This window comes from Panthera leo, chromosome D1 (assembly GCF_018350215.1).
Source record: "Panthera leo isolate Ple1 chromosome D1, P.leo_Ple1_pat1.1, whole genome shotgun sequence".
NCBI classification, from domain to species: domain Eukaryota; kingdom Metazoa; phylum Chordata; class Mammalia; order Carnivora; family Felidae; genus Panthera; species Panthera leo.
In genome coordinates, this window is record NC_056688.1 from 74,398,897 (window position 1) to 74,424,379 (window position 25,483).

The 25,483-nt window shown below is 39.0% G+C and overlaps 1 protein-coding gene across 1 annotated transcript in view; it reads right to left on the reverse strand.

Moving 5' to 3' along the window:
• TSG101 (tumor susceptibility 101) overlaps window positions 1-22,982 on the reverse strand; it is a 38,746-nt gene extending 15,764 nt beyond the window's left edge. The window contains exons 1-6 of the mRNA XM_042903951.1: window positions 22,834-22,982; window positions 18,344-18,428; window positions 16,266-16,331; window positions 13,238-13,401; window positions 6,832-6,958; window positions 2,507-2,573 (exon numbers count right to left, since the gene is read on the reverse strand). Coding sequence (XP_042759885.1) covers window positions 2,507-2,573; window positions 6,832-6,958; window positions 13,238-13,401; window positions 16,266-16,331; window positions 18,344-18,428; window positions 22,834-22,875 — 551 coding nt within the window. The 5' untranslated portion in view covers window positions 22,876-22,982. The remainder of the gene's footprint in view (window positions 1-2,506; window positions 2,574-6,831; window positions 6,959-13,237; window positions 13,402-16,265; window positions 16,332-18,343; window positions 18,429-22,833) is intronic.
• Window positions 22,983-25,483: the final 2,501 nt, after the last annotated feature.

Consider the following 25,483-nt stretch of genomic DNA (forward strand, 5'->3'; position numbering starts at 1 on the left):
TTAATTCCTTTACTCATAACCCTATATTCTCCAGCCATACTACATACAGTGTTTCCCTATTCTTTCCTGGGATTTGGGGGAGCTATCACACTTTTGCTTACATAAAATGAGTGGGTTGGACTTAAGAATTGGTAAGTATCCCCTAAGTTGTAAAATGTTGTAACTTTTTGCTGCTCTTTGCTTTGGTATTCGGAAATACCAAATTTCCTTTTTTTTTTTTTTTTTTTTTAATGTTTATTTATTTTGAGAGCAGGCGGAGGGCAGAGACAGAGAATCCCAAGCAGGCTCTGTGCCGTCTGTGCAAAGCCTGACGTGCGGCTTGATGTCATGAACTATGAGATCGTGACCTGAGATGAAAACAAGAGTTGGATATGTAACCAACTGAGCCACCCAGGCGCCCCTGAATCTCCTTCTGTAAGGTCATCCTCATGAATCAGTTCTCTCATTTATGAAGCTATTGCTGAGCTCCCACTTCTGAAGCAGATGTGAAGCTCTATTTATCGCAGCACTTACCATTTTCTGTCTTTTCTGATACCAGGAACTGGTTCCTAATATCTTATTACATGCTTGCTAGTACACATACCCAAACTGGAACAACTATTCTTGACATACCTTTTAGGTGCCTTGTATACATGCTGCAGGTGCTAAATTAAACTTTCAAAGGATCTTAAGATTTGGAAGAGAACTTAGAGATCATCTAGTCCAACTTTCTATAGCAAGAATAAAGACTCATATTCACTGTTTTAAGATAAAGATCTTCTTGAGTCACTGATTTATTAATTCTCCTTTAGGACAAAGGGAGAAGAGAAAGAGGTTCTGAAGTTCTTCGGCCAAAACCTTTTATATACAGAAAGAAACAGATGGCAATTTGAATATAGTTACCCTTAATGACTCATTAGCATATTATTTATATTTTGAGATTAAAAGTTACATTTCAAAGGAAAAAACCCATCAAATTTCTGAAAAATAGCTGTTTCAAAAAGGAACTTCTAGGGTGTCTGGGTGGCACAGTTGGTTAAGATTCAGTTTTTGATTTCAGCTCAGGTCATGATCTCACAGTTGCTGACCTAGAGCCCTGCATTGGGCTCTGTGCTGGGGCAGCACAGAGCCTGCTTGAGATTCTCTCTTCCTCTCTCAAAAATAAACAAACATTAAAAAAAAAAAACAAAAAACAAAACTTAAAAAAGGACTTCTTACAAATAACCTCACAAAAGACACTTTTATAGTTATCTGAGTAAGATTTACAGTTTTGTAATATTTTCCACCTTCATTTTTATCTATGAGTTTCTTTGAAATGGCTTTATTGTTCAGAAGCCCACTTTCTTACTATACTTCCAACAACCATTTCCTCAGGTCCAAAGTTCTTTCTTATTAGCAACTATTAATTGTAAAGCCTTGTAATTTCAAGGCTTCAGACAAGAAGATCCAATTTCTAGAAGTAAATCGGAAAATTAAAGGCCTCAAGAAATCTAAAACTTATAGCCTGTTTATATATTACAATCATAGGAATCGTTATTGCCCCTGACAGATGTTCATCTAGTCTCTGTTTACATCTCTAATGTAACAGAATGCTTACTATCTTATAAAGCAAGTCTCTGAAATTAAGAAAGACCCAGAAATAAATGAGACTGCTAAATTTCACTTATAAAATCCTGTATATTTTATATGTACATACATCATATATATGTAGCCAGGAAAGCTCGCTACATTTATCTGTGAGGGTTATATGAAGCTAAAGAGTTAAGCAGGGTTAAAAATTTCTTGTAAATAAAGTGGCTAGAAATCTCATCTGGGCACCAGTATATGCCAGTCTTGCATTTTAAGTCAGCCCAAAGACCACCTTTGGAATGTATTCCTAGATTACCACTGAAACAAGTACACATGTGAACCATGGGTTAATAATTATTTCTCATTGATTTTCTAGTGTGTCTTACTCATAAGACTGATGTATTAATTTAACTTACCTGAGTTATGTTATCATCAAATGGAAAATAAAGGTTGGTAGTACATGTAGTCTATGAATTAAATAAATAAATGCCTGGGGACAAGACTGACCCCATCATGTAAACCATTAATTCATTCCCTGTAATTTACAAAAAAGGGAAGGTTTTTTGTTTTTTTTTTAATAGGGTATTAAAGTATTTTTCTCCTTAGTTGAATTCATTAGATTTAGTATTCCATTAACCTTTCAGCTATCTACACTAAATATATAAAGTTCTTAAAAGGGAAGTAGCAAGCAAGGATTTCAAGGTCCAAAGCCAATCAAGATCATTATCATTATCCCACGCCTTCCTTCTATGTAAACATATTGGAGCTGCACTTATCTAGAATTGAAAAAAAAATCCTGACCTATATACATACCATAACATTTCACCAATAAACCATTTTACCTTCCATTAAACTGAAACTAAGTTTACTTTGATGCCCTATGCTAGCACCCATTATTTTGATTCTAGAACTAACAGAATTTCTAATATAATTATTCAAAAGATTAATTTTTCATTACCTGGGGTTGGGAGGATATCCAGATGGATATGCAGAGATTCCACTTGGCATGCCTGGTATATAGGAAGCTAAAAATAATTTTTGACATTTTAAAATAATTTGCATAGTCCTGGATACATAGGCTATCAAATAAGACATACATCACTGTCAAACCACTGCAAAATTTCACACAGGTAAAGAATCCAAATCTCAGCACCAAAACAAAACAAACACTCCATCCGTATTAGTTCCTTACTGCGAGCAGTAAGTATCTTCAAACCACATAATTCTCAAAGCATCAAATATGAGTTATGACCTTACACATGACAATCCCAACAAGGAATAACTGACAAACAGGTCAACCTGCTCAGCTCTCGACACTCTCCTGAGACAGTAGCTGGTTAAACTGGAATTTAGAGGAAGGTAATTCTGCCCTCATCTGGTCCAAGGTCAGCTTCTTATAAAGTGACCTTTTTATTATGTCTAAGAAATATTTTCATATTTCTTGTAAGACTATGTTGACCAATTTGCACAGCTGGTTTTGTTGGTTTGATTGAGAACTCTCAAACAGTTCAAATCAACTACAAGAAGTCCTTTATGAAACTTAAAAACTTATATTCAGCTAGACTGGTTAAAAACAAAACAAAAGCTTGGAAATACTAGGGGAAAGTTCAAATCTAGCAAGTTTAAGGAATGGTGTATATATATAAAGTTTATTCATTTTTGACAGAGAGCATGAACGAGAGCGAGCACATGAGCAGGGGAAGGGGAGAGGGAGGGAGGGAGGGAGGGAGAGAGGGAGAGAGAGGGAGAGAGAGAGAGAGAGAGAGAGAGAGAGAGAGAGAGAGAGAGAGAGAATCCCAAGCTCTGTGCTGTCAGTGCAAAGCCAGACTTGGCGCTCAACCAGGAACTGTGAGATCATGACCTGAGCCAAAACCAAGAGTTGGATGCTCAACCGACTGAGCCACCCAGGTGCCCTGATTTATATATTTTTTAATGTTTTTTTTTTAATTTATTTTTGAGACATAGAGAGATACAGAGCGCGAGTGGGGAAGGGGCAGAGAGAGAGGGAGACAACAGAATTGGAAGCAGGCTCCAGGCTCTGAACTGTCGGCACAGAGCCCAACGCAGGGCTTGAACTCACGAACTGTGAGATCATGACCTGAGCTGAAGCTGGATGCTCAACCAACTGAGCCACCCAGGCACCCCTGATTTACATGTTTTTTAAAGAGAACACTAAAGACCTAGAACTAGTTAGTGGTGCCAGGAGACTAATCAACACAGATGAAGAAAAAATTAGTTTCGGCCTTAATTGGAAATGACTTGTCTGAGAATCAATTTATCCTCAGTGAAATTTTTCACACTGAATGCAATGGTGAATTAGCTCTTAATCCAATCATAAATATTCTAGTGCCCTCTATGTGACCGGCACCAGGAATTTGATGAAAAACAAAGAATTCCTGGCTTCAAGTTGCTTATGGTCTAGTGGGAGAGAAAAGCCAGAATAATAGAGTGATAAGTACTATGACAGGAGAAGTACAGAGCGCCATATATGTGTATGTGTGTGTGTCCAACTGAACCACCCAGGTGCCACAAGAAATGAACTTTTTAAGCACAGAATGTTAAGTGGCTGGGAGAAGTATGCTGGACTCTGACCAAGGGCCTTAGAAATCTTTACCAGAGTTGCTGAGTATATACCTACAAGTAGCACTGTTCATAGTCTTCCTGTTAGAATGAACTATAGATATCACAGGTAAATTTCTTCTTAAGTATAATGAAGCTACTAGGATGGTGATGTTCAATGCTATTTCAGAAAGGGAAAAATACCTCGCAAAATGTCTCAGTTGCTGGATTCCATAAGACATTTTTTCTTCCTGGGCAAAACACAGTTTCGTTTTGTTTTTTAAAGTTTATTTACTTATTTTGAGAAAGAAAGAAAGAGAGAGCACGTGTGCATGCATACACATGAGAGTGGGGGAGGAAGAAAGAAAAGAGGAGAGAGAGATCCCAAGCAGGCTCTGAACTGTCAGCACAGAGCCTGATGTGGGGTTCAAACTCACGAACTGTGAGACTGTGACCTGAGCCAAAATCAAGAGTCAGACACTTAACTGATTCAGCCACCCAGGCACCCTGAGCACAGCTGATCTTTAGGAACATGCAAACATGAGGCTTCTATTAAGTGTCAGCAACACACATAGTCAATTACTGACCCCCATGCTAGTTTCTCTTGTACACATAAACCATCACCTCATGGTTAAAAGCAATTCCGCATCATCATAAGCAATTTTCCTTTTCTAAGGTTCTGAAAAGCTACTCATTCCTTCAAATTTTGATTCTTAGAAACAACAAATGTTATTTGAATCCAAGAGTGTCACGGAAGAAGATAATGAGGTAAAGTAAATTCGCAGCCAGAATAAAATGGAATACAAATACACATAATGTACAGAGTTATTAGAGGGATTAAAGAAGAATGAATACAAAGTGCTTAGCTGTAGGGGCGCCTGGGTGGCTCAGTCGGTTAAGCGGCCGGCTTTGGCCCAGGTCATGATCTCGCGGTCCATGAGTTCGAGCCCCGCGTCGGGCTCTGTGCTGACAGCCCAGAGCCTGGAGCCTGTTTCAGATTCTGTGTCTCCCTCTCTCTGACCCTCCCCCGTTCATGCTTTGTTTCTCTCTGTCTCAAAAATAAATAAACACTAAAAAAAAAAAAAAAATTAAAAAAAAAAGTGCTTAGCTGTATAGTTAAGAGTATACAGTTATAGTTAACAACTCCGTAAATGTTGACTATTACTGTTAGTTGTCCAAAAAACGAGTTTTGGCCATAACATGTTTTAATGTGACTCATACCTAGCTCAAAGTCATCCTAAAACAGGAGATCAAAAATGTTCTCAGTAATAATAACAGAAGTATACAATTTCTGAACTAGAAGATAATATTTAAGTATATATCCAAATTTCTGGGTTATTCTTTGGTGTGTGTGGGGGGAATTTAGACCTTCATCTCTTTACAGTCATAGCTAATAACTGATATTGTTTAAACGTAAAGAAAGTATTAACACTGGAATCAATGGACAATAAATTGGTCTCTTCTAGTAATTTATTTACATCAGCTCTAGATTTTTAATGTGATACAGTGAGTGCAAAACTGAACTGCAATAATAATCTCTTTAGTGTGGTCTCTTTCTGGAATGCTGCATTTCCAATGTCAATATAAATAAAACTGGAAGAAATTTAGGAAATTAGAACACTACCTAAACTTCTGAAAAGGTTATCTTAAGTGGTCACTAGCTATGTTATTTGAGCAAATGTACATGAACGACAAACTAGGAAGTATTTGCTATTTGAAACTTAAATGAGCAAGAGTGTCTAATCTCAGGTACTAGAGTCAACTGAATTTATTAAGATGAAAACAAATTTCTGGCACAAAAGAATCACACTACAACTTTTAGTAAAAGAACTACTAATATCTAAAACCAAACAATCTGCAAAGGCAGGGAAGGAAAAGAAAATGGGTTCAGAAATTCTTTCTGTTAGAATCCCATTAGGCTAGTGCATTAAGATGGTCCTCAAGACAGAATGGACTAAAAAGAGGATAATTCCCAGTATGAGAAGAATGAAAGTTCACACAATCTAACTTAAGTTTGCTTAATTATAACCTTAAAATTTGTTAAAAAAAAAAAAAATCACAGCTCAAAACACAATGAAATCAATACTAAAAGTCAAAACAAATAAGTACAACCAACTCTCAATTATTCTAGGGTGATTTGAAAGTATTAATAAGAATTACTTTAAAAAAAAAGATAATAGAGATATAGTCCACTAATTAGGGGAGAGTACTGACTTCATGCTCCCACTTTCTCCACACCAGGTAAAATCAAGAATTGGCTGTACTAAAGAGAAGAAGGCTGAGAGCTAGCTGTCCAGTTGTGTAATAGCCAGAATGGCAGAATGTGAATCATTTAGTTAATTCTGTAATTGATTCTTATCTACAACACCGATTCTACAGTCGCAGAGGAAAGGTCAGACTACCTTGGAACTTATATCTGTTTCCAAACCGATCCTATAAGGCTATTCCATGGCATGCATAATTAATAATTCTAGCTCTATTCCAGCATTCTTTCTCCTCCATTCTGGAATCCAGCACACCCATAGTTAGATTTCTACCCACAAACGAAAGCCCAAATGCCAGTCTTTGGTGGCAATCTGTACATGCAGATGTGCGGCCTCAGAATACCTCCAAAAAATCCACTAAATGGGTAAGCTAAAAAGTGAAGTCATTAAAAAAAAATTTTTTACAAGGTTTTCTGTTTTGTTTTTACAAATTTAAAAATCAAATCTTAATTCTACTTACTATTTGGTGGCCCTGTTGCCTGGTATGATGGATAAGATGCCGAAATAGTAGGACGAGAGAAGACTGGAGGTTCATCTCCAAACACCACAATCATGACCTGAATAAGCCCCAACAAGTCTGACTGTGGCTAAAAACAGAAAACAAATTTAAGTCAGCTACAGACTTCCTTTTTGGCAAAAAGGAGAAGAATGGCCATTTCTTACTCGTTTTCAACTGAGCTTGGTAACTTTTTTTGTAGGACCCCAAACATGAAAATTCTACTGAATTAACTTAATAAAGCTAGGTGATTTTCACTTATCACTTATGTGTAGCAAAACTGTTGCTTCATGTATATAAAAATGACACTAGCCAAAGCAGTATAATGCAAAATTCAGACAGTACTGTTCATTTGACTCTGTACAGCTAACTAAAACTTATTATATTGCCTATGGACAAATTAAGTTTTCTGGTACCAATTCAGGATGAATGTAAACACTAGTCACAAATAATATTTAAGGTCTTTAAAAGATAACAATGCTACCTTGGAAACATGTTCCGAGACTAATTTTCATCAGACAGTATTATGAACTCTAAAATTATAGGTATGCTCTGCCTTAAAATCACTAGATCACTGTACAAAAGATACAAATTGTTACAGAATCTTTCCTTCCAAAAATGCTTGTTTTTCCAAAAGGTTGCTAAATTTTTCTCTCAAGTATCTATCGACCACTACTAGAAGATAAACTATGCTAGGCAAAGTTGTTCGGGGCAGCTTATTTGATGGTTCCATTTTCACCCCTTGTTATATTTTGCATACATCTCATCTCCTATACTTCATTCACTAGTTCATCAGGTTCGGAAGGATTACTTAATCGTCTTGATCAGCTAATCGTCATCTTCACACCTTCTCTTCTCCTAATAGAAGTGTTCACTAACAATTTTCAACTTTCCAAAGCACCAAACTCATCTCTTGCGTTTGATTTTCCCCTAACTTACAGACAATGACAATAACGCTACAGAAAGCTTCTTGTGAAAACTTGCCAACTCCCACTATTCCCATACCTTTTGTCTGTGAATGTAAAAGCTGAGACTGGGGGGTAAGCATGTGCGGTATGTGTAGCACGGAGGGGCATGGGCTAGGATCGGACCTGGCTGAGGCAGCGTGGCTACAGAGGACACTTTTTTTCTCCTGTTAATTATTTGGTTCAACAAAACTCCCAGCCTAAATCATAACTTCATACGTTTTAAAAATTGAGATACAATTTGCATACCGTAAAATTTACCTTCTAAAGTACACATAGTTCAGTGTTTTTTTCCATCACCACTATCTAATTCCAGAAGATTTTCATCACCCCCAAAAGAAACCCGTACCCATTAGTAGTCACTTCCCATCCCCCCCAACCCCCCCCCCCCAGCCCTTGGCAACCATTAATCTACTTTCTGTCAATGGATTTACCTATTCCGCACATTTCATATAAATGGAATCACACAGTATGTGACCGTTTATATCTGACATCTTTCGCTTAGTGTAAGATTTTCAAAGTTCATCCAGGTTGGAGTATGAATCAGTACTTCGTTCATGTATTTTCATGACCAGTTTGGCCAGACCTAGTTTTATTTTAATTCTTTATCATACCATTAATCTCACACAAAATTCTTTGAAGGAAGAAAAATTAATCTTTAATATCAGCTTCCTGGCATAATGCAAAGTAATACGTCATGAATTCAAACTATTTCAGAATGACTAATTCAGAATGATACAGGATATGAAAAAAGTAGGAATACTGCAGCCTAAGGACCAACTGAAATAGACCACACCTTTAAAAAATTGCTTTCCCACTGAAAATCCTGCATGTAAAATGCCTCTCTTCTTGACACCCCCTTTTACTTGTTTTTCCAGCAAGCAATAAAAAGGTCAGATTTTACATTCTAGGTAGTACAGGATACATATTCAGGATTAGGATCAATAAGCAATTTCAATAGGAAGACCAAGCTGAATGACAGCAGCCCCACTTTATGTTCTGTCATGCTAGATTATTGCAGCAGCCTCCCAAGCGGCCTCCAGTTTTACTTACTTAGCACTGGGAGTTTTCTATGAAAGTTCAAGCTCCTTCTTCCATAATAGAGAGCTGTTGCTGAGAATCAACTGTTTGGGCAGGGGCCATATACTCCAGCCCTTCTTGCAAGTGGGTTTTATCAATGGACCATAAGCAGAAGTGACAACTTCTAAGCCAAGGTGGATTAGAAGGGAGTTGTTCCTTTACCACTCTCTCAATGCTTGTCTTCCTTAATGCAGGGGACTCCTACATCCTGGAAGATGGTGGTACCACAAACTGGGAAGAGCCTCTGTCCCTGGCACCAAGTAGAGGAAAGCTGCTTGCCATGAGGAACACTCCCAGTGGACTATAACGTGCGCAAGAAACTTCTACAGTATTAAGCCTCTTAGCAGTTTGGGATTTACATTTTAAAGCAGTTAGTGACTATTAGAGAGCAAATCAATGTATTCATCTGGTACACTTCATCAGACATTATGCCTAATATTCATTGCTTCTAATACACTACTCTTGTTCAAGTCTAAAAAATGACTCCCAACTGTCTACTGAAGGACAAAGTCCTTAGCTAACAGTCAGGATACTTCATGGTATAGCCCCGAATACCATAAAGTTAGCCATCGTTGTGCCTTTTCTGTGAGATTTGTGAAATCTGTCATACATACAGAATGTATGACATATGTAACTTTAAAGAGTAATAATCAAGAAAATGCCTGGGAGCCATTATCCATGTTAAGAAATAGAAGACTGACAGTAATTTAGGAGCTCCAGACTGCATCCCCTCTATCTACTCAAGAGGTAAACCACTTCTCTGATTTAGTGGATAATCATTCCTTTTGTTTTACTTTAAATGTACTACCTTATGAATGATTTCCTAAAGTTTAAACTGGCCTGTTTTTGAACTTCATACGAATTTAACCAAAAGCTGTGTATCTATTGAGATTTGTTGCTTTTGTTTAGTCATGTTTGTAAGATACATTCCTCTTAAAGAGTATAGCTATATTTAACTCGTTTTCATTGGTGTATACAGTAGTAAAAATACTACAACTTCCTTATTCCTTTTCCTGTTCTTAATGGTCAGCAAAGTTGCATCCAATCTTCGGGAATGGAGGCTATAGCGATTCTTGCTGTATTTCTTAGTACGTATGTACAGGGTTACTCTTGTGCAGCAGTTCTCAACTGGGGGTGATAGATTTGCCTCCTGGGGGCTCTTCAGAAATGCCGAGAGACATTTTGGTCGTCACGGCTGGGCATTATGCTATCGGCATCTTGTGGGTAAAGGCCAGAGATCCTGCATTTTACAACAGAGAGGATAGCCCTTCCACAATAAAGAATTAACCAACCTATGATGTCAAAGTGCTGAGGCATATACCTACCTGTGGAACTGCTAGGTCATAGGGTGTGTGCCCACAACTTTACTAGGTAATGCCAAACTGGTTTTACCTCCCACTGGTGGCATTGAGGTATTCTCTTTCTCCATACCCTAACTTTTAGCACTGTCAATTGGTAGTACAAATTTGATGGATATGTAGTGTTACCTCATTGTGATTTTAATTTACATATTTCCCTCACTACTAGCAGGGTTAAACATCTTTCCATGTTTACTGGAAATGAGGATTTCTCTTTTGTGAAGTACTTGTTCAACAGTTTTATTTAAGGCTCAGTTGGTTAAACTTCCAACTCTAGATTTTGGCTCAGGTCATGGTCTCACAGTTCGTGAGACTGAGCCCAACATCTGGCTCTGAGCTGACAGCTCCGAGCCTGCTTAGGATTCTCTCTCCCTCTCCCCCACTCTCTCTCTCTCTCAAAATAAATAAACTTAAAAAAGTATTAAGTCTTTAAAAAAAAAAAAAAGAGTTTTACCTATTTTTCTACTGGGTTCTTTCTTTTATGATTCCCAAGTTATTTTTACATTCTGGATGGTATTATTCTACATTATTCTGAGGGTATTAAGTATTACAGATGTATTCTTCCAGTTTGTGGTTAGTTTTTTCATACTTTTCAATGTGTCTTTAATAGAAGTTCTCAATTTGTATAAGTTTAAGGTAAAACTTATTATTCTTTCCTTTCCAAAGCATTAGTAAATGCTTTGCGTCTGGTTATAAACAAAAACAAAAACAGGGGTATCTGCGTGGCTCAGTCGATTAAGCAACTGACTCTTGATTTTGGCTCAGGTCATGATCTCATGGTTGTGGGATGAAGTCCTGCGTCAGGCTCCAACGATGAGCATGGATTCTCTTCCTCCCTCTCCCTCTCTCAAAATAAATAAAATAAACTTAGGAAAAAAAAAAAAAACTTACTGCAAGATCATGAAGGTAATCTTCTATACTGTTTTTTTCCTTTTGCTTTTCACAATCTACCTAAAATTTTTGTGTATTCTATGAATAGGAGTCCAACTGCCCCAGCTCCATTACTGAAAAGTCTGTCTTACCTCCTGTCTTAATTACTAGTTTTATAATACATTTTGACATCTGGAAGGCAAGTCCCTTCTACCTTATTCTTCTTGGAGAGTGCCTTAGCTATGCTCAATCTTTTGCATCTCAATATAAATTTTAGATTCAGCTTATCAACTTTACAAAAGTAACAAACGAATATACAAAGAAACAAAAACTATTAGGACAAAGACCAAAGTGTAAAGAACCATGAATAAGGTTCTCTCTCCTTTAAGTCTTCTTTCTTTAAGGTCTTTCAATAAAATTAAAATTTTTTTTCCATAATGGACTTGTAAATCTTTTGTAAGGTTTATTCATAAGTCATTAGCATTAAAAAATATAAAGTATTCATTTATCAGTTCATTACTTCTCTATTCTGCTGAATCCAATCTGCTACTAAACCTGTGTGTTGAGTTCTTAATTTGTATTATTCTCTTTTCCAGGTCTAAGATTTCCACTTGGTTCCTTTTTAACATAATTCTCCACCTTGAACATATTAATCACAATCATTTTCAAGTCTGTGTCTGGTAACTGGAATACCTGGGGGTTGTGGTGTCCAGTTTCTACTGTCTCTTTGTCTCTTTCCCCCTCTTTGCCCTCTTTCTTGACGTGCTTGATAATTTTAAATTGTATGCTGGACACTGAAAAATTACAGAGGCTCTATACACTATCTTTCTCTAGGAAGGGTTTACCTTATCTTATGGCAGGCAGATACTATGAGAATCACCTTAATATAATCAAGACTGAGCTGATTCAAGGCTCTTGGAGTGTGTTCCTCCAGTGGCATCATCTAAGAGCCTAGGATGTTTACTTACACCCCTCCTCCTTTTTAAAAAAAGTTTTTATTTATTTTGAGAGAGAGAGCGAGAGCATGCGTGCACAAGCAGGGGAGGGGCAGAGAGGGACAGAGAGAGAATCCCAAGCAGGCTCCACGCTGTCAGTGCAGAGCCCAACACAGGGCTCGATCTTAGGAACCGTGAGATCATGACCTGAACCGATACCAAGGGTAGGACGCTTAAGTGACTGAGCCACCCAGGTGCCCCCCTCCTCCTTGATAAGGTTCCAAACTTCTAGTGTCTCTTCAACCTGGGACTGCAGAAAACTTGGCTAGGTTTTTCAGAGGCTTCTGCTTAGCCTTTTAACCTGTCTTTGAAGCTTGGAATTCAGCTTATCGCTCGAGGGGGCAACTCAGATTATCTGGTTTGCTTCTTTGTAGCTTCCTCTTCTCCTATTATCTTGGCTCCTAAAGTACTAGCTATGTTAGCAGACTGTCGTCTTTTGAACACTGTGAAACTGCTAGAAACTCTGTAGGCTTCTTTCCCTCTGAGCTAAGCGCCCCCAACCCAGATTCTTAGTCTCTCACCCTCTATCAAGAATCAGTAAACACCCGTAGGGAAAGTTGGCAGAAGGCTGGCTCATCTCTTTGCAGTTCCCTTCTCTATAGGATCTTGGCCTCTCAAATCCTGATTGCCACAACAGTTCTCCAAAGCTTTCCACAGATGTCTGTACTCTGACTTTTCTAGTTGTCTTTGATGGTAACATTGGTCTGCCAGAGCTATACTAGCAGAGACAAAAACAGAAGTTTCGTACTACTATTCCTACTTGATAGGAATGCTCTGAGTAATGAGATTTGAACAGTTTCACAAATATATGCCACCTACACTACTTGTTAAAATGCATTTCCCATTATGTGAATCTCATCTATTCTTAAAGGTTCAGCTCAAGCAAATAAAATAGTGACTATGTATATTCTGTAAAGTACCAAGCTCTACACAAATATATTGCTTTTGGAGAACCTTTTCCAATCATCCAGCTCAGTGATTGGTATCTCATGTGAACTTCTCTCTCCTCTTGGGAATCCTCTTTGAGTGTTAACAGAAAGTAGATTCTAGGGAGCAAAATAGATAAAATGCAATAAATTCACAGAAGACTGTTAATACTTACGTGTTTCCATTCATGTAGATAAGGAAGATATATCTTCCCGTTTGCATCAACATGCTTTCCTGTTTTAATAGTCATTGAACTAGTAGGTTTAACAAAACAGATAGGGGGATTATATGGGTATGTGTCCAGCAGCCACAGGCATATTGGAATATTATATATATTACCTGAGAGAGAAAGAGAAACTTCAATTACTCTATTATTTTATTTTTTTTTTTTAACGTTTTATTTATTTATTTTTGGGACAGAGAGAGACAGAGCATGAATGGGGGAGGGACAGAGAGAGAGGGAGACACAGAATCGGAAACAGGCTCCAGGCTCTGAGCCATCAGCCCAGAGCCTGACGCGGGGCTCGAACTCACAGACCGCGAGATCGTGACCTGGCTGAAGTCGGACGCTTAACCGACTGCGCCACCCAGGCGCCCCTACTCTATTATTTTTTAATAATGGCTTAGTAGGTAAGCAAGAGAGAGCTACAACTAAGCAACACTTAGAAGGAAAATCACAAGAAATATTTTAGGTTTCAAAGTTCTGTTTAAGGTGTTTCTCAAATTTTCAGTTTGTAAAATACATCAGCAGGATTAAGGAGCTAACTGATCACTACTCTGCCACTGTCTGCTTGCTGCTATAAAAACATTCTTTGCAAGTTATCTTATGGATAACCTTGCAACTTTAGTCTTGTCATTTCAGTTCATAAGGTTCACTGGGAAGGGATATAAAAGGAAGACTACGGATTATGGTGTCCTATCAGAAAGTGACATAAGAAGCTACACTTGAAACTCCCTTGCCAAAAGCCAGACTATAAGACCCAAACAAACTGCCAAACAGATGTTGATTGGTGGCCACAGCTTGACCGGTCCCTATGGTATCTTCAGCGACAGTTACTCAGAATCAATGTCATCCCTGTTTCTTGCTTTAGGTAACAGAACCTCTCTCAGTTCAGGAATTAGACTCAGTGTAGTCAAACTGAACAGTGTTTCAAAGGAACAACAGTTAACATACTGAACATAAGCCATCTCCTTTTCTTACTAAGCTCAAAGCCCAATGTCCCAAATAATCATTTGAATCACCTAACATAATTCAGATGCGTTTTTCCCCTTTGGAAACAGTTTCACTTCACATGAATATATACATATAAATTGCACTTAAATCAGACAGCTGTGGGACTTTGGATTTATTTTTTACTCAAAACTACATCTACAATGGAAAAAAAAAAAAAAAAACCTCCAATAGAATATATCCTAACATAAAACATAAGTTTATTTCAGTTACCCAGAATTCTTTGCTTTGTGACAATAAAGAATTCTACAGAATTACTTAGGCTTAGGAACTATGCCATATGAACGATAGTAAGGGAAGAGAAAAAAGGTAGTTTAGATTATATATTTTTCATACATGCTCTAATATATATTTATATATTATACATTCATATTCATATAATATGTATTCATATATACATGAAATATATATATATATAATCTTTAATTATGCCATAGTTTCCTGCCTCCCTCTCCCCACCATACAACGATTTCTCCCACCCAAGTTTACTTCCTGAGGGCAAAGTCAATAATTTTGAATTTTACTCAGTCCTTCCTAAATTCATCATAGCTGCTTTATTCAATGCCAATGCTCAAGTGTTTTTTCTCTCCGTCTGGAACATCCATTCTGATATAAATGGTTGACTCACCCTTTTATACCAAATTCAAATTTTATTTCCTCCATGATCTTCCCACATGGTCTTATTCTCCTCTGTAATCTCATTGCACCCTTACATTTTATCATTATACAGCAGTTACAGGACACTGTAAATAACTATTCCCTCTGTTTCTCCTACTTGTGTAAGTTCTTCCAGAGAAGACACATCCTTTATTCACCTTTGTATCCACAGCCCCATCCCCTATGCCTCATGCACAACAGGTACTATATAAAATCAATGGATATATTACAGAGACACAGGTCTTAGGTAGTCATGAGGAATAATTAAGACACAGAACTGTCCAAAAACAGAACAATCGTTTATGAAACTGAATGCTCCCTTATCACTGTAAGTATTCCAGCAGAGACTGGCTAAGAGAGACTTAATTATCCATCATCAGGATTATCACCAACATTATAGCCATAAATAATAGCTACTTTTGATATCTGTTTATTACATACCAGGCTCTGTGCTAAGTCCTTCACATTATCACAATGAATTCGTTTTTTTGAGTTAGTTCTATTATCCAATTGTTACGATGTCCATTGTCACATCACAAAACTGACAGGATTACAAAGACAGAAGTGAAACCTTACTCTGCCCTGACTTTAAAGCCTCTACCTTAGCCACTATACTATACACCTTCCCACTGTTGGAAAAGCCTGGATGGGATGGGAGGCTGAACTACAAGGCATCTAAAATCCCTTTCTAGGGGCACCTGGCTGGCTTGGTTGGTAAAGCATGTGATTCTTCATCTCAGGGTTGTGAATTCAAGCCCCTACATTGGGCGTAGAGGTTACTTAAGAATAAAATCTTTAAAAAAATCCTTCCTAGTTATAAGATTCTCTGATTCAATGAAACATCAAAATCTTCCAGTGCACCGAGGCATTTATTTGTTGACATATCTTTATAAAGAAGTCAGGGGGAAAAGGTGAAAGTATTAGGTGATGCTGCCAAATGAAGTTCAATTAGAAAAAAAGTTAAAAGTATCTATATCCTCAGGGCGCCTGGGTGGCTCAGTCAGTTAAGCTTCTGACTTCGGCTCAGGTCATGATCTCACGGTTCGTGAGTTCCAGCCCCGTGTCAGGCTCTGTGCGGACTGCTCAGAGCCTGGAGCCTGTTTCAGATTCTGTGTCTCCCCCTCTCTCTGCCTCTCCCCTGATCATGCTCTGTCTCTGTCTCTCAATAAATAAACCTTAAAAAAATTAAAAAAAAAATCTGTATCATCATGAGAGTCATAGAAAGTAGGTTTAATTTACTTATAACTCTTTGGCAATCTACTAGGTGAATCGCAATGCATCTATGCTGGAAACATAAATTACTTAAGATGCTTACCTTTATAAGGCACAGGAATTGTTCCAGTGAGGTTCATTAGTTCCCTGGAACTGCCATCATTAAAAACTGAAAGGAAAAGAATAATGACTCAATCATGAGCATCTTCACAGACACTCCCATAGAAGTTATTCTTTCAGAAACACTGGTTAAAACTCATGATTACCCTTGAAAGGAGTGAACTTGTTAATGTCCATTAATCATCCATTTTGTCCAACAACAAAATATCCCTTGTTGATTCACTCAAATGGGATCAGTTTTTAAATGAGTAAAGAAAAGATCCTTTGAATTACTTGGAAAAATGAATGTGAGTAATACCGTCCTGGTAAACATAAGCTCTGGGTTCCCAACTAATATGATTATGAAGTTACTTAAAAAACACGATCAACTGACACCATACTAAATGTTAATCTAATATCACTCAGTTTTAGATTGCTCAGATGTTTATCCCTACTCAATGTCATTCTCAATCTGAATGTAGTATCAAAACACAGTATTAAAAAAAGTTCTCAAATACAGTCATCTTTTGATACAAACATTTCTCCTAACATGTAAGTTTTTCTATCTGTAATTGATTATAATTAAGGCACGTAATTTATATTATTACATGGACTGCTATTATTTGTCATAATGATTTGGAATTAACACCGTATCACACAGGGGAAAAGCTGTAATGTGCAGTACAAAGTCACAGAACTGCAAGGCTGACCTCAGTTCTTTTACTTACTATTGACAATTACAATCTGTGCTATAATTTATCCTGATTTTGTACATTTCTAAAAACCACCTTATTTAAATTTAGGGCTTTAACTACTTTAAAAGCATGGTGATAATAATGGTTTAGACTTGGTCCAGCCACACAAACCTATATAAAATTTACTCAGTGATGTTGGGGTCTCTGTCAGTTTAGGTAAGCATATTTACTCTTTAGCATCCGGTAAAAACCAAACACTTAAAGTTCTGGCCACAGTCACTTTTTTCCCTTATGGAAGCCATTTTTAAATTAACTCTAATTTTGGTTAATATGAGGCTTTTCCCAGATCTAAGTACAACAGTACAGTATGTGGACAGGAAGGAGAATCATGCCCTCGGTTTGGGAGAGGAATTCCTGTTCATGTCTTTGCTATTCGGAAAATTCAGGACTGACTGCCTCTCTGTTAACCCTCACCTCTTGTCACCAAGCTCCTAATGTTTTCAAAGCCCTTGGAGTGAGTGGAGTTTAGAATGACAGTTTCACCTACAAAATTCAGCTCTTAGCCCTCGGTGCCAAGAGCCTCATGATGGACAGGAGGCAGCATGGGTATTCCCTTGGCCCTGGCATTTTTGGGGTTTATAAGGACACAGAGTTGGAGAGATGACATTAAGATTGGTGAAGAAAAAAAGGCCTTTTAAGAAAAAAAAAAAAAACAACTCCAGGTATTGTCATTTCTTACTTAACTCGCAATTTTATTTCATCTCAGTAGAAAGTGGACACACATTGTCACCTATCTACTCTATAGAATTAAGGACCATATTTAAAAAACTGTTTTCCTCATCTATAAAATGAAAGAGGTATTCCAGAATATTGTTTTACAAAATGTGTTCCTAGGAATATAAAGAGATGCTCTGGGGAGGAAAAAAAAAAAAGGTCCATAGCTAATCAACTTTAGGGTATACTGTATAGTTGACTCTCTTCTCTTCTCTGTTGGTGAGAATAGGCTCTCAGAAATCTTGCTGCAAAGAAACCCATTTAATTTTGTTTAGTTTATGACTGTTCAAACTGATCCCTCCCATCCCCACAAGAAACAGTCTTCATAACTGTGGATAAAATTTGTGTAGATGATAAACTAAACTATTTTTAAGATCTCCTCTAGGTCTAAATTTGCATAGTTCTGTTTGAGTATGTTTTTAAAACTTAAAATAGCTAAACAAATAAGTTATTACTAGATCGTGTCATTTCTTGCCCAACACTTGTTTAGGTGGAGGTTCAGTCCTACAAAGGAAACACCAACAAACTTAGAGGAAAATGGGAAACCTACAATTATTAAAGAAAAAAGTAAACTCAAAGGACAGCAATTGATATTTTTATTATATAAACTCACCATATGAATCCAACACAGGTTTGAGATCTTTGTATAAAGTAATAACATTGACAGTTTCACGTACAGTTAGGTCTCTGTATTTGTACTGAAAAGCAAAATCACACAGGAATTTAGTTTAAAACCAGTGCACATTATTTTACTGCCTAATTTTCAAAATTCTATTTTCTTAATAGCACTCTTCTTAAAAGTATAATGGTTCTCACTAATCATTAACATTAATTAAAGCCTGAAAGAACCTTGATAGCTTTCTCTCCAGCAACCTATTCAAACCCTTTACTCACCTCCATTTTAGCTCTTCTTTCCAACTGGAAATACCCTCCACCAAATCAAATCTTAACCTTTTTCAAACCTAGCTTTCACCTCTCTCCCCCTTCTTAATGAATCCTTTCCCCAACGTCCTTTTAGCCCATAATGATCTCTCCCTTTCCTCCAAACTCCATCATTTATTGTCAATACCAATTATTTAAAAATTTTTCATTTATTGTACTGTATTTTCATACCCCCACCTTGTACTACTCCACTCCAGGAAAACAAGAACCTGGTTTACACATTCTTGACGGATTAGGAGAACAGGGGATGGTGACCTCCATCTTATTACAATTATCGAATCTCACCAACTAACAAGCTCCATCCTTGCACACAAAGCTTTCAATCAGCTTTTAGTACTTCTCGCTTAAAAAGAAGCAATCGGCGGGAACCTACATGGCTCAGTCGGTTAAGCGTCTGACTTCGGTTCAGATCATGATCTCCTGGTTTGTGAGTTCGAGCCCTGCGTCGGGCTCTGTGCTGACAGCTCAGAGCCTGGAGCATGCTTCAGATTCTGTGTTTCCCCCTCTCTCTGTCCCTCCCATGCTCATGCTCTCTCTTTCTCAATAATAAATACACGTTAGAAAGTAAGTAAATAAATAAATGCATGCATGCAATCAGTTACTCCAAAAAGAAAGACTCCAAGAAACAGGTCAGAGACCAAAACAGAAAAGAAGGAATTAAGAAGTAACAGAAAAAAATGCAAGGAGCAGAAGAAAACTTCAAAAAGACTTAGCTTTAATACCTTCATTCATGAAATAAGAACACTCGGAGAAGAAAAGACTCTTGGACACAAAAAATGTGACAGTTGGGAAAGAAAGCAGTAGGAGGATTAGAATATATGGTCAAGGAAATCTCACAGAGATTAGTGCAAAAAGACATAGTGTAGCCAGACAATAAGGGAGAAAACACAAGAAAAATTAGGGAATCAATCCAGAAGGTCTACTGAAAGGAAACCCTTCAGCATTTCTTGCCTTCTTTTGTCCTGAAGTACCGCTTGTTCCGTGCTATGGGATCAGTCCTATTAGCACACAAACCTGTTCTTATTTCTACCATCTAATTTGCACAAACACGCTCCTGACCAGCCCCCTTCCTCAGCAGCTACAACCACACTTCTCACGGTTCTCCTGTATAGCAACTCTTGCAAAGAGCTCCCTAAATTTGCTGTCTGTGGTTGCTCTTTTCCTGTTCTCTCTTTTTAGAACTTTTTATTATGGAACATTTCAAACATATCCAAACGTAGGCAGAATAGTACAATGAGCGCCCTATATCGTACACCCAGCTTCAATGATAATCAACTCACAACCAATCTTAACCTATCACCTCATTCACCTTTTCCTCCTCCTTTATCATTCTGCAGCAAACTGTAACATCACATCCTGTCACCCATAAATAGTTGTGTATACCCTTAAACAAACTTTAAAAAACCCACAATACTATTATTATAGTAAAATAATCCGTTTCCTTAATATTATCAAAGATGCGGTCATATTTGTTTGAATAGAGATCCAAGTAAAGTCCATACATTGCTATTTTGTTTAGATGTCTTTTAATCTATAGATTCCCTCTCCCATCCTTCTGTTGATAATAGCTTTACTGAGATAATCAGTAATTCACATACCCTGTAATTCACACACTTAACATGAATTATACAAAGTTCAATGGTTTTCAGTACTGGGCTGTGCAACCACAATTTTAGAATATTTTCATCACCCCCAAAAGAAATTTGTACCCTGGGGCATGTGGGTGGCTCAGCTGGGTAAGCGTCCAACTCCTGATTTCAGCTCAGGCCATGGTCTCAGGGTTTGTTGAGTTCAGCCCTGCATCCGGGTCTCTGCTGTTGGCGCCACTTCGGAATCCTGTCTCCCTTTCTCTCTGCCCCTCCCCCACTTGCGCTCACGCTCTCAAAAACAAACATTAAAAAAAATTTTTGTATCTTTAGCAATCATTCCCTCATAACTACCCCCTCCCCCTCAATTCACCTTAGACAACTGCTATTTTGTTTCTATCAATTTGCCTATTCTGGACGTTTCATGTAAATGGAATCATATAATATGTGGTCATTTATGATTAGCTTGTAATGTTTATTTATTTTTGAGAGAGAGAAAGCAAGCAGAGGAATGGCAGAGAGAGGGAGACAGAGGATCCGAAGCAGGCTCCACTGTGAGATCCGAGCCTGATGTGGCCCGAAACTCACAAACCATGAGATCATGACCTGAGCTGAAGTCAGAGGCTTAACTGACTGAGCTACTCAGGTGCCCCTACTTTTATTATCCTACTCACTATTCCTACTTCTCTATTCATAGGCTGGATAGAAAAGAAGTTGATACTCAGAACTGACATTACCACTTGTAGGAGACTCAGTTTTTCAGATATTAGGTCAAGAACCAAAAGTTAGGTAGAATGTCCTCTCCCACCTCTTCTCTATGTCCTTTTTTTTGTTCTTAGGGAAAAAAGGAGGAGGATGGAGGGGGAGGCAGGTGGAGATACAAAATATCTTCTAAAGATGTTCTGCCTCTGTCTTTGAAGGCAGGTCCCTCTGCAGGAAGTTTAGGAAACTTGATTCATCATGGTTTTTAAAATCCAAAACCATTATTTGAACATTCTTGTCCTTATATACTTCTAGATACAGGCTAAGGAATATAAGTGACTTTAATGACTATGCTAGCAATTTAAACATCAAAAATGACATGGAACGAGGGGCACCTGGGTGGCTCAGGTCATGATCTCGCGGTCAGGGAGTTCAAGCCCCGCGTCGGGCTCTGTGCTGACAGCTCAGAGCCTGGAGCCTGTTTCAGATTCTGTGTCTCCCTCTCTCTGACCCTCCCCCATTCATGCTCTCTCTCTGTCTCAAAAATAAATAAACGTTAAAAAAAAATTTTTTTTTAAATAAAAAAAGACATGGAACGAATACTTGTCAGTTACATCGTATGTAAAACAATGTACTGTCTTTTAAAGTGACGTATAAATGTTTTCAACATAGACCTGGGCCATAATCTACTAGGGTTCCCCCAAATGTCCTCTGCAATTAAGGAGAACTATCAAAAGAAAATCAAGAAGCCTAGAAGATATTAGACAACCAAGAGAAATTTTATTTTGAAAGCCAAAACTTTCTCTTTACAGGTTATTTGCTCTTCAATCAATGGCTATGGGGACTGTTTTACTGGGGAGGAATAGTACATTTTTCAAAGAAATAAATTTATACATAATAGCGAGTTTTATTAATAATGAAAACTGCTTAAACTATTTCGATTCCTACCATTCTTGCTTTGACAAAAGTCTCCAAAGCTAACCCGTTGAACTGGAGAAGATTCAACTCTCAAGCCCCTCACACACATCTTATTCCTAATTAGTAAATTGAAAGAAAAACCCCCACCTGAAGTCAGTTCACTGTTATCAGGTGCCACACTTAAAGTAATTATCAAAATAATTCATGGCTTTAAAATACAAAATGTCTATCTACTTTTTAAGAATTAAAAAAAAAAATACACCGGTCTTGAACTGTGAAGATTAGAAATTAAGTTCAAAGCAAAGAAGTTCGCGTTGTAAGAAGCCTACAATTCATTAAAGGCGGTTATTCTCAGCAAATCAAAGTCTCTGAGGCGGTCATGGAATTCTATTTATTCCATCGAGGTAGTGAGGTACTGGTATTTAGGCTTCTCTGGACGTTTTTACTTATAATTGAACCGATTCAATCAACAGTTCCTGACCTCCGCGGGTCGGGTGCTGGGCTGTGTGAAAAAGACAAAACTGAAAAGGACACAATCTCTGGGGGCCGGGACGTAAGGGCGAAGACTGACGGATCCCTACACCGGGACAGAAGTGGAGTGCCTCAGACCGAGAATTAAGTCCAACCCCCTCTCTGTGTTTATAAAAACTAGGAAGAAAACTATACTGCCCCACAGACTGTTCCAAACTCTACCCGCAGAGAGGAGGGCGGGCGGCAGGTGGCAGGCGGCCTCGGTTCCGCGCCTTTGTTGACCGTCGCCGCCCCCCAACCTCCCCTGGCCACGTATCGGGGATTCCGGCACAAGGCGACAGGCATCTCGGGGCCGCAAAGGCGACAGAGGACGGCACTGGGCCTCCGGCCGGGGAAGCACTCTGGGCTGAGTCCGGCCAGGCCGCGCCGGGCGCCGAGGGGAGTGGTGGGCGCGCGCCGGGTGGCCGGCGCGCTGAGGACTCACCTTGGACACCATTTTTTTGAGCTGGCTCTCTGACACCGCCATGGCGGCCGCCTGGCGACTCCCGTCCCCGCAGGCAGAGGGTCAGCCGCTCCGGGGCCGCCCCAGGCCGCCCCACACAATCACACACCTAGTAGCCAGCCCCCCACCCCCCCGCCTCTAACAACAGGAAGTCGGCCACCAGGCCAGCTCTTCCGCTTCCCTGACGTCACTTCCGGGTGGCCGGGCGTGGGGTGGGTTCCGACTCGTGTCTTGATGGGCTCCGCTCGGTAGGCCGGGTCGGGTGCCAGTGATCAGGACAAACCTGTTGCGAGGGTCGAAACCCTGGGACGGGATAAGATCAGGTGTTTCACGGTTGCCTTAGACTAAGGGAGCAGGTGCAGGGAGGGGAAGTAGGAAGGTTTTGCTAGTGAGCGTTAATGACCATCAATCACGTGCTTTGGGAATCCTAAAACTGTTGTGCGCCTAACTTGCCCTTGTGAGACTAGAAGGCAAGTGCCCTTGTAATCGGGGCTAAAGTTTTCCCCCAACTCTGAGATGAGAGGCTAGCATTACATGATGCCCAGGGTCTCTCTGATTACCAGGTTTTTGTTTTGTTAGCTTAAAAATCTTTCATACTACATTCACAAGGGCAAAGTGCAGAGCCCTGGTTTCCCAGGAATCCAGACGGTGATTTTTTTTTTTTTTTTAATGTTTATTTTTCAAGGAGAGAGAGACAGAGTGAGTGGGGGAGGGACAGAGGCAGAGAGAGACACACACAGAATCCGAAGCAGGCTCCAGGCTCCGAGCTGTCAGCATGGAGCCCAACACTGGGCGCGAACTCACACACCGGGAGATCATGACCTGAGCCGAAGGCGGAGGCTCAACCGACTAAGGCACCCAGGCGCCCCCCAGACGGTGATTTCTTCTCTGGGAAACCATTCCGCCAAGTCAGAACTCTGTGCCTAGGCATAAATCTAATACAGGCCGCATTCTGCCTTGTACTACATTTGCATACTAGCCTGCCACTGTCAGAGCCCAAGTCTTGGAGGGCAGGCTCACCTTAAGATCCTCATCCTTGAACAGAGCAAGAGTAGGTGCTTGATCTTAACTGAATTTCTACTACCCATAAACGTTCTTCATACTCATTTACATTAGTCATTATTGCACTCACCACCAGTTTTATAAGCACACATTGTCATTCAAGGTATTTATTTATTATTTATTTTTATTTAAATCCAGATTAGTTAACATAGTGTAATAATGATTTCAGGAATAGAGTTTAGTGATTCATCATTTACACATAACACCCAGTGCTCATCCCAACAAGTACCCTCCTTAATGCCCATGGCCCATTTAGCCCATCCCCTCACTCAACACCCAGTAACCCTGTTGTCCTCTCAAGCTATTTTAAAGCTCGGGTTTGATGACATGAAGTATGATAATTTGGATGATTTTAGCTTAGTGCCAGTGAGGAACAGGCTGTGGTATCAATTCCCTTCTAATTTTTTTTTTTTTTTTTTTACGGTTTATTTTTGAGAGAGAGAGAGAGAGAGACAGAGTGTGAGCCGGGGAGGGGCAGAGAGAGAGACACACACACAGAATCTGAGGTAGGCTCCAGGCTTCAAGCTGTCAGCACAGAGCCCAATGCGGGGCTGGAACTCACCAACCTTGAGATCCTGACCTGAGCTAAGCCGGACGCTTAACCGATTGAGCCACCCAGGCACTCTTAATTCTCTTTTAAATTGGCATCTAAGTGAGGTCACAAACACAGAGGGCATAATTGAAACCATGTGGACGTATCATTTTAAATTATTGCCAACACACACATGCACAGGCTATCCCAATAGGTATTACTGTTTTGGATATGGACACCATGTGTTAGTTAAGCACACAGCACCAGTCAAACCAAATTATAGGGCAGTCTATCCTTCCACTGCACCGTTTATGTCACTTAAAAGCAGAGTAGTTTCCAAAGTGGTCTTAAAGCCATAGCTTACTCAGGAGTACCCTCAAAGTAACTGCACTTTATCAACTGGGAGGATGCAGGTAATACATTGTTTAAAAAGTTTCCTTGCTAGGGGCGCCTGGGTGGCTCAGTCGGTTAAGCGTCCGACTTCCGCTCATGTCATGATCTTGCGGTTTGTGGGTTCCGGCCCCACATCGGGCTCTGTGCTGACAGCTCAGAGCCTGGAGCCTGCTTTGGATTCTGTGTCTTCCCATCTTTCTGCCCCTCCCATGCTCATGCTCATGCTCATGCTCTATCTCTCAATAATAAATAAATGTTGAAAAAAAAAAAGTTTTCTTGCTAAAAGTAATTTTTAAAAGTTGGAAAACAATTAACAAAAGCTAGTCTCTTACTTTTGCACTTAAGCCACTTAAATATCCTGGGTACTGCATGAAGTGTATAAAAGAAACTTTCTCCTCAATCTGCATAAATTTCCTTCCACTCAATAAATTAGGCATCTTTGGGTGATTTTAAAGTCAAAGTTTATTTTATTCATTGTTCTTGATATTTGAGGAAAACTACAATGTAAACTGGAAAATATTAATCTCTGCACTATAAAATCAAAGAAGCATTTTAATCCAAGCCCCACTAAAAATCATAAGAAGAAGACACTGCATGATTTTGGAAAAATTAAGAAGTGAACGTTAATATCACAACCGTGAGTGG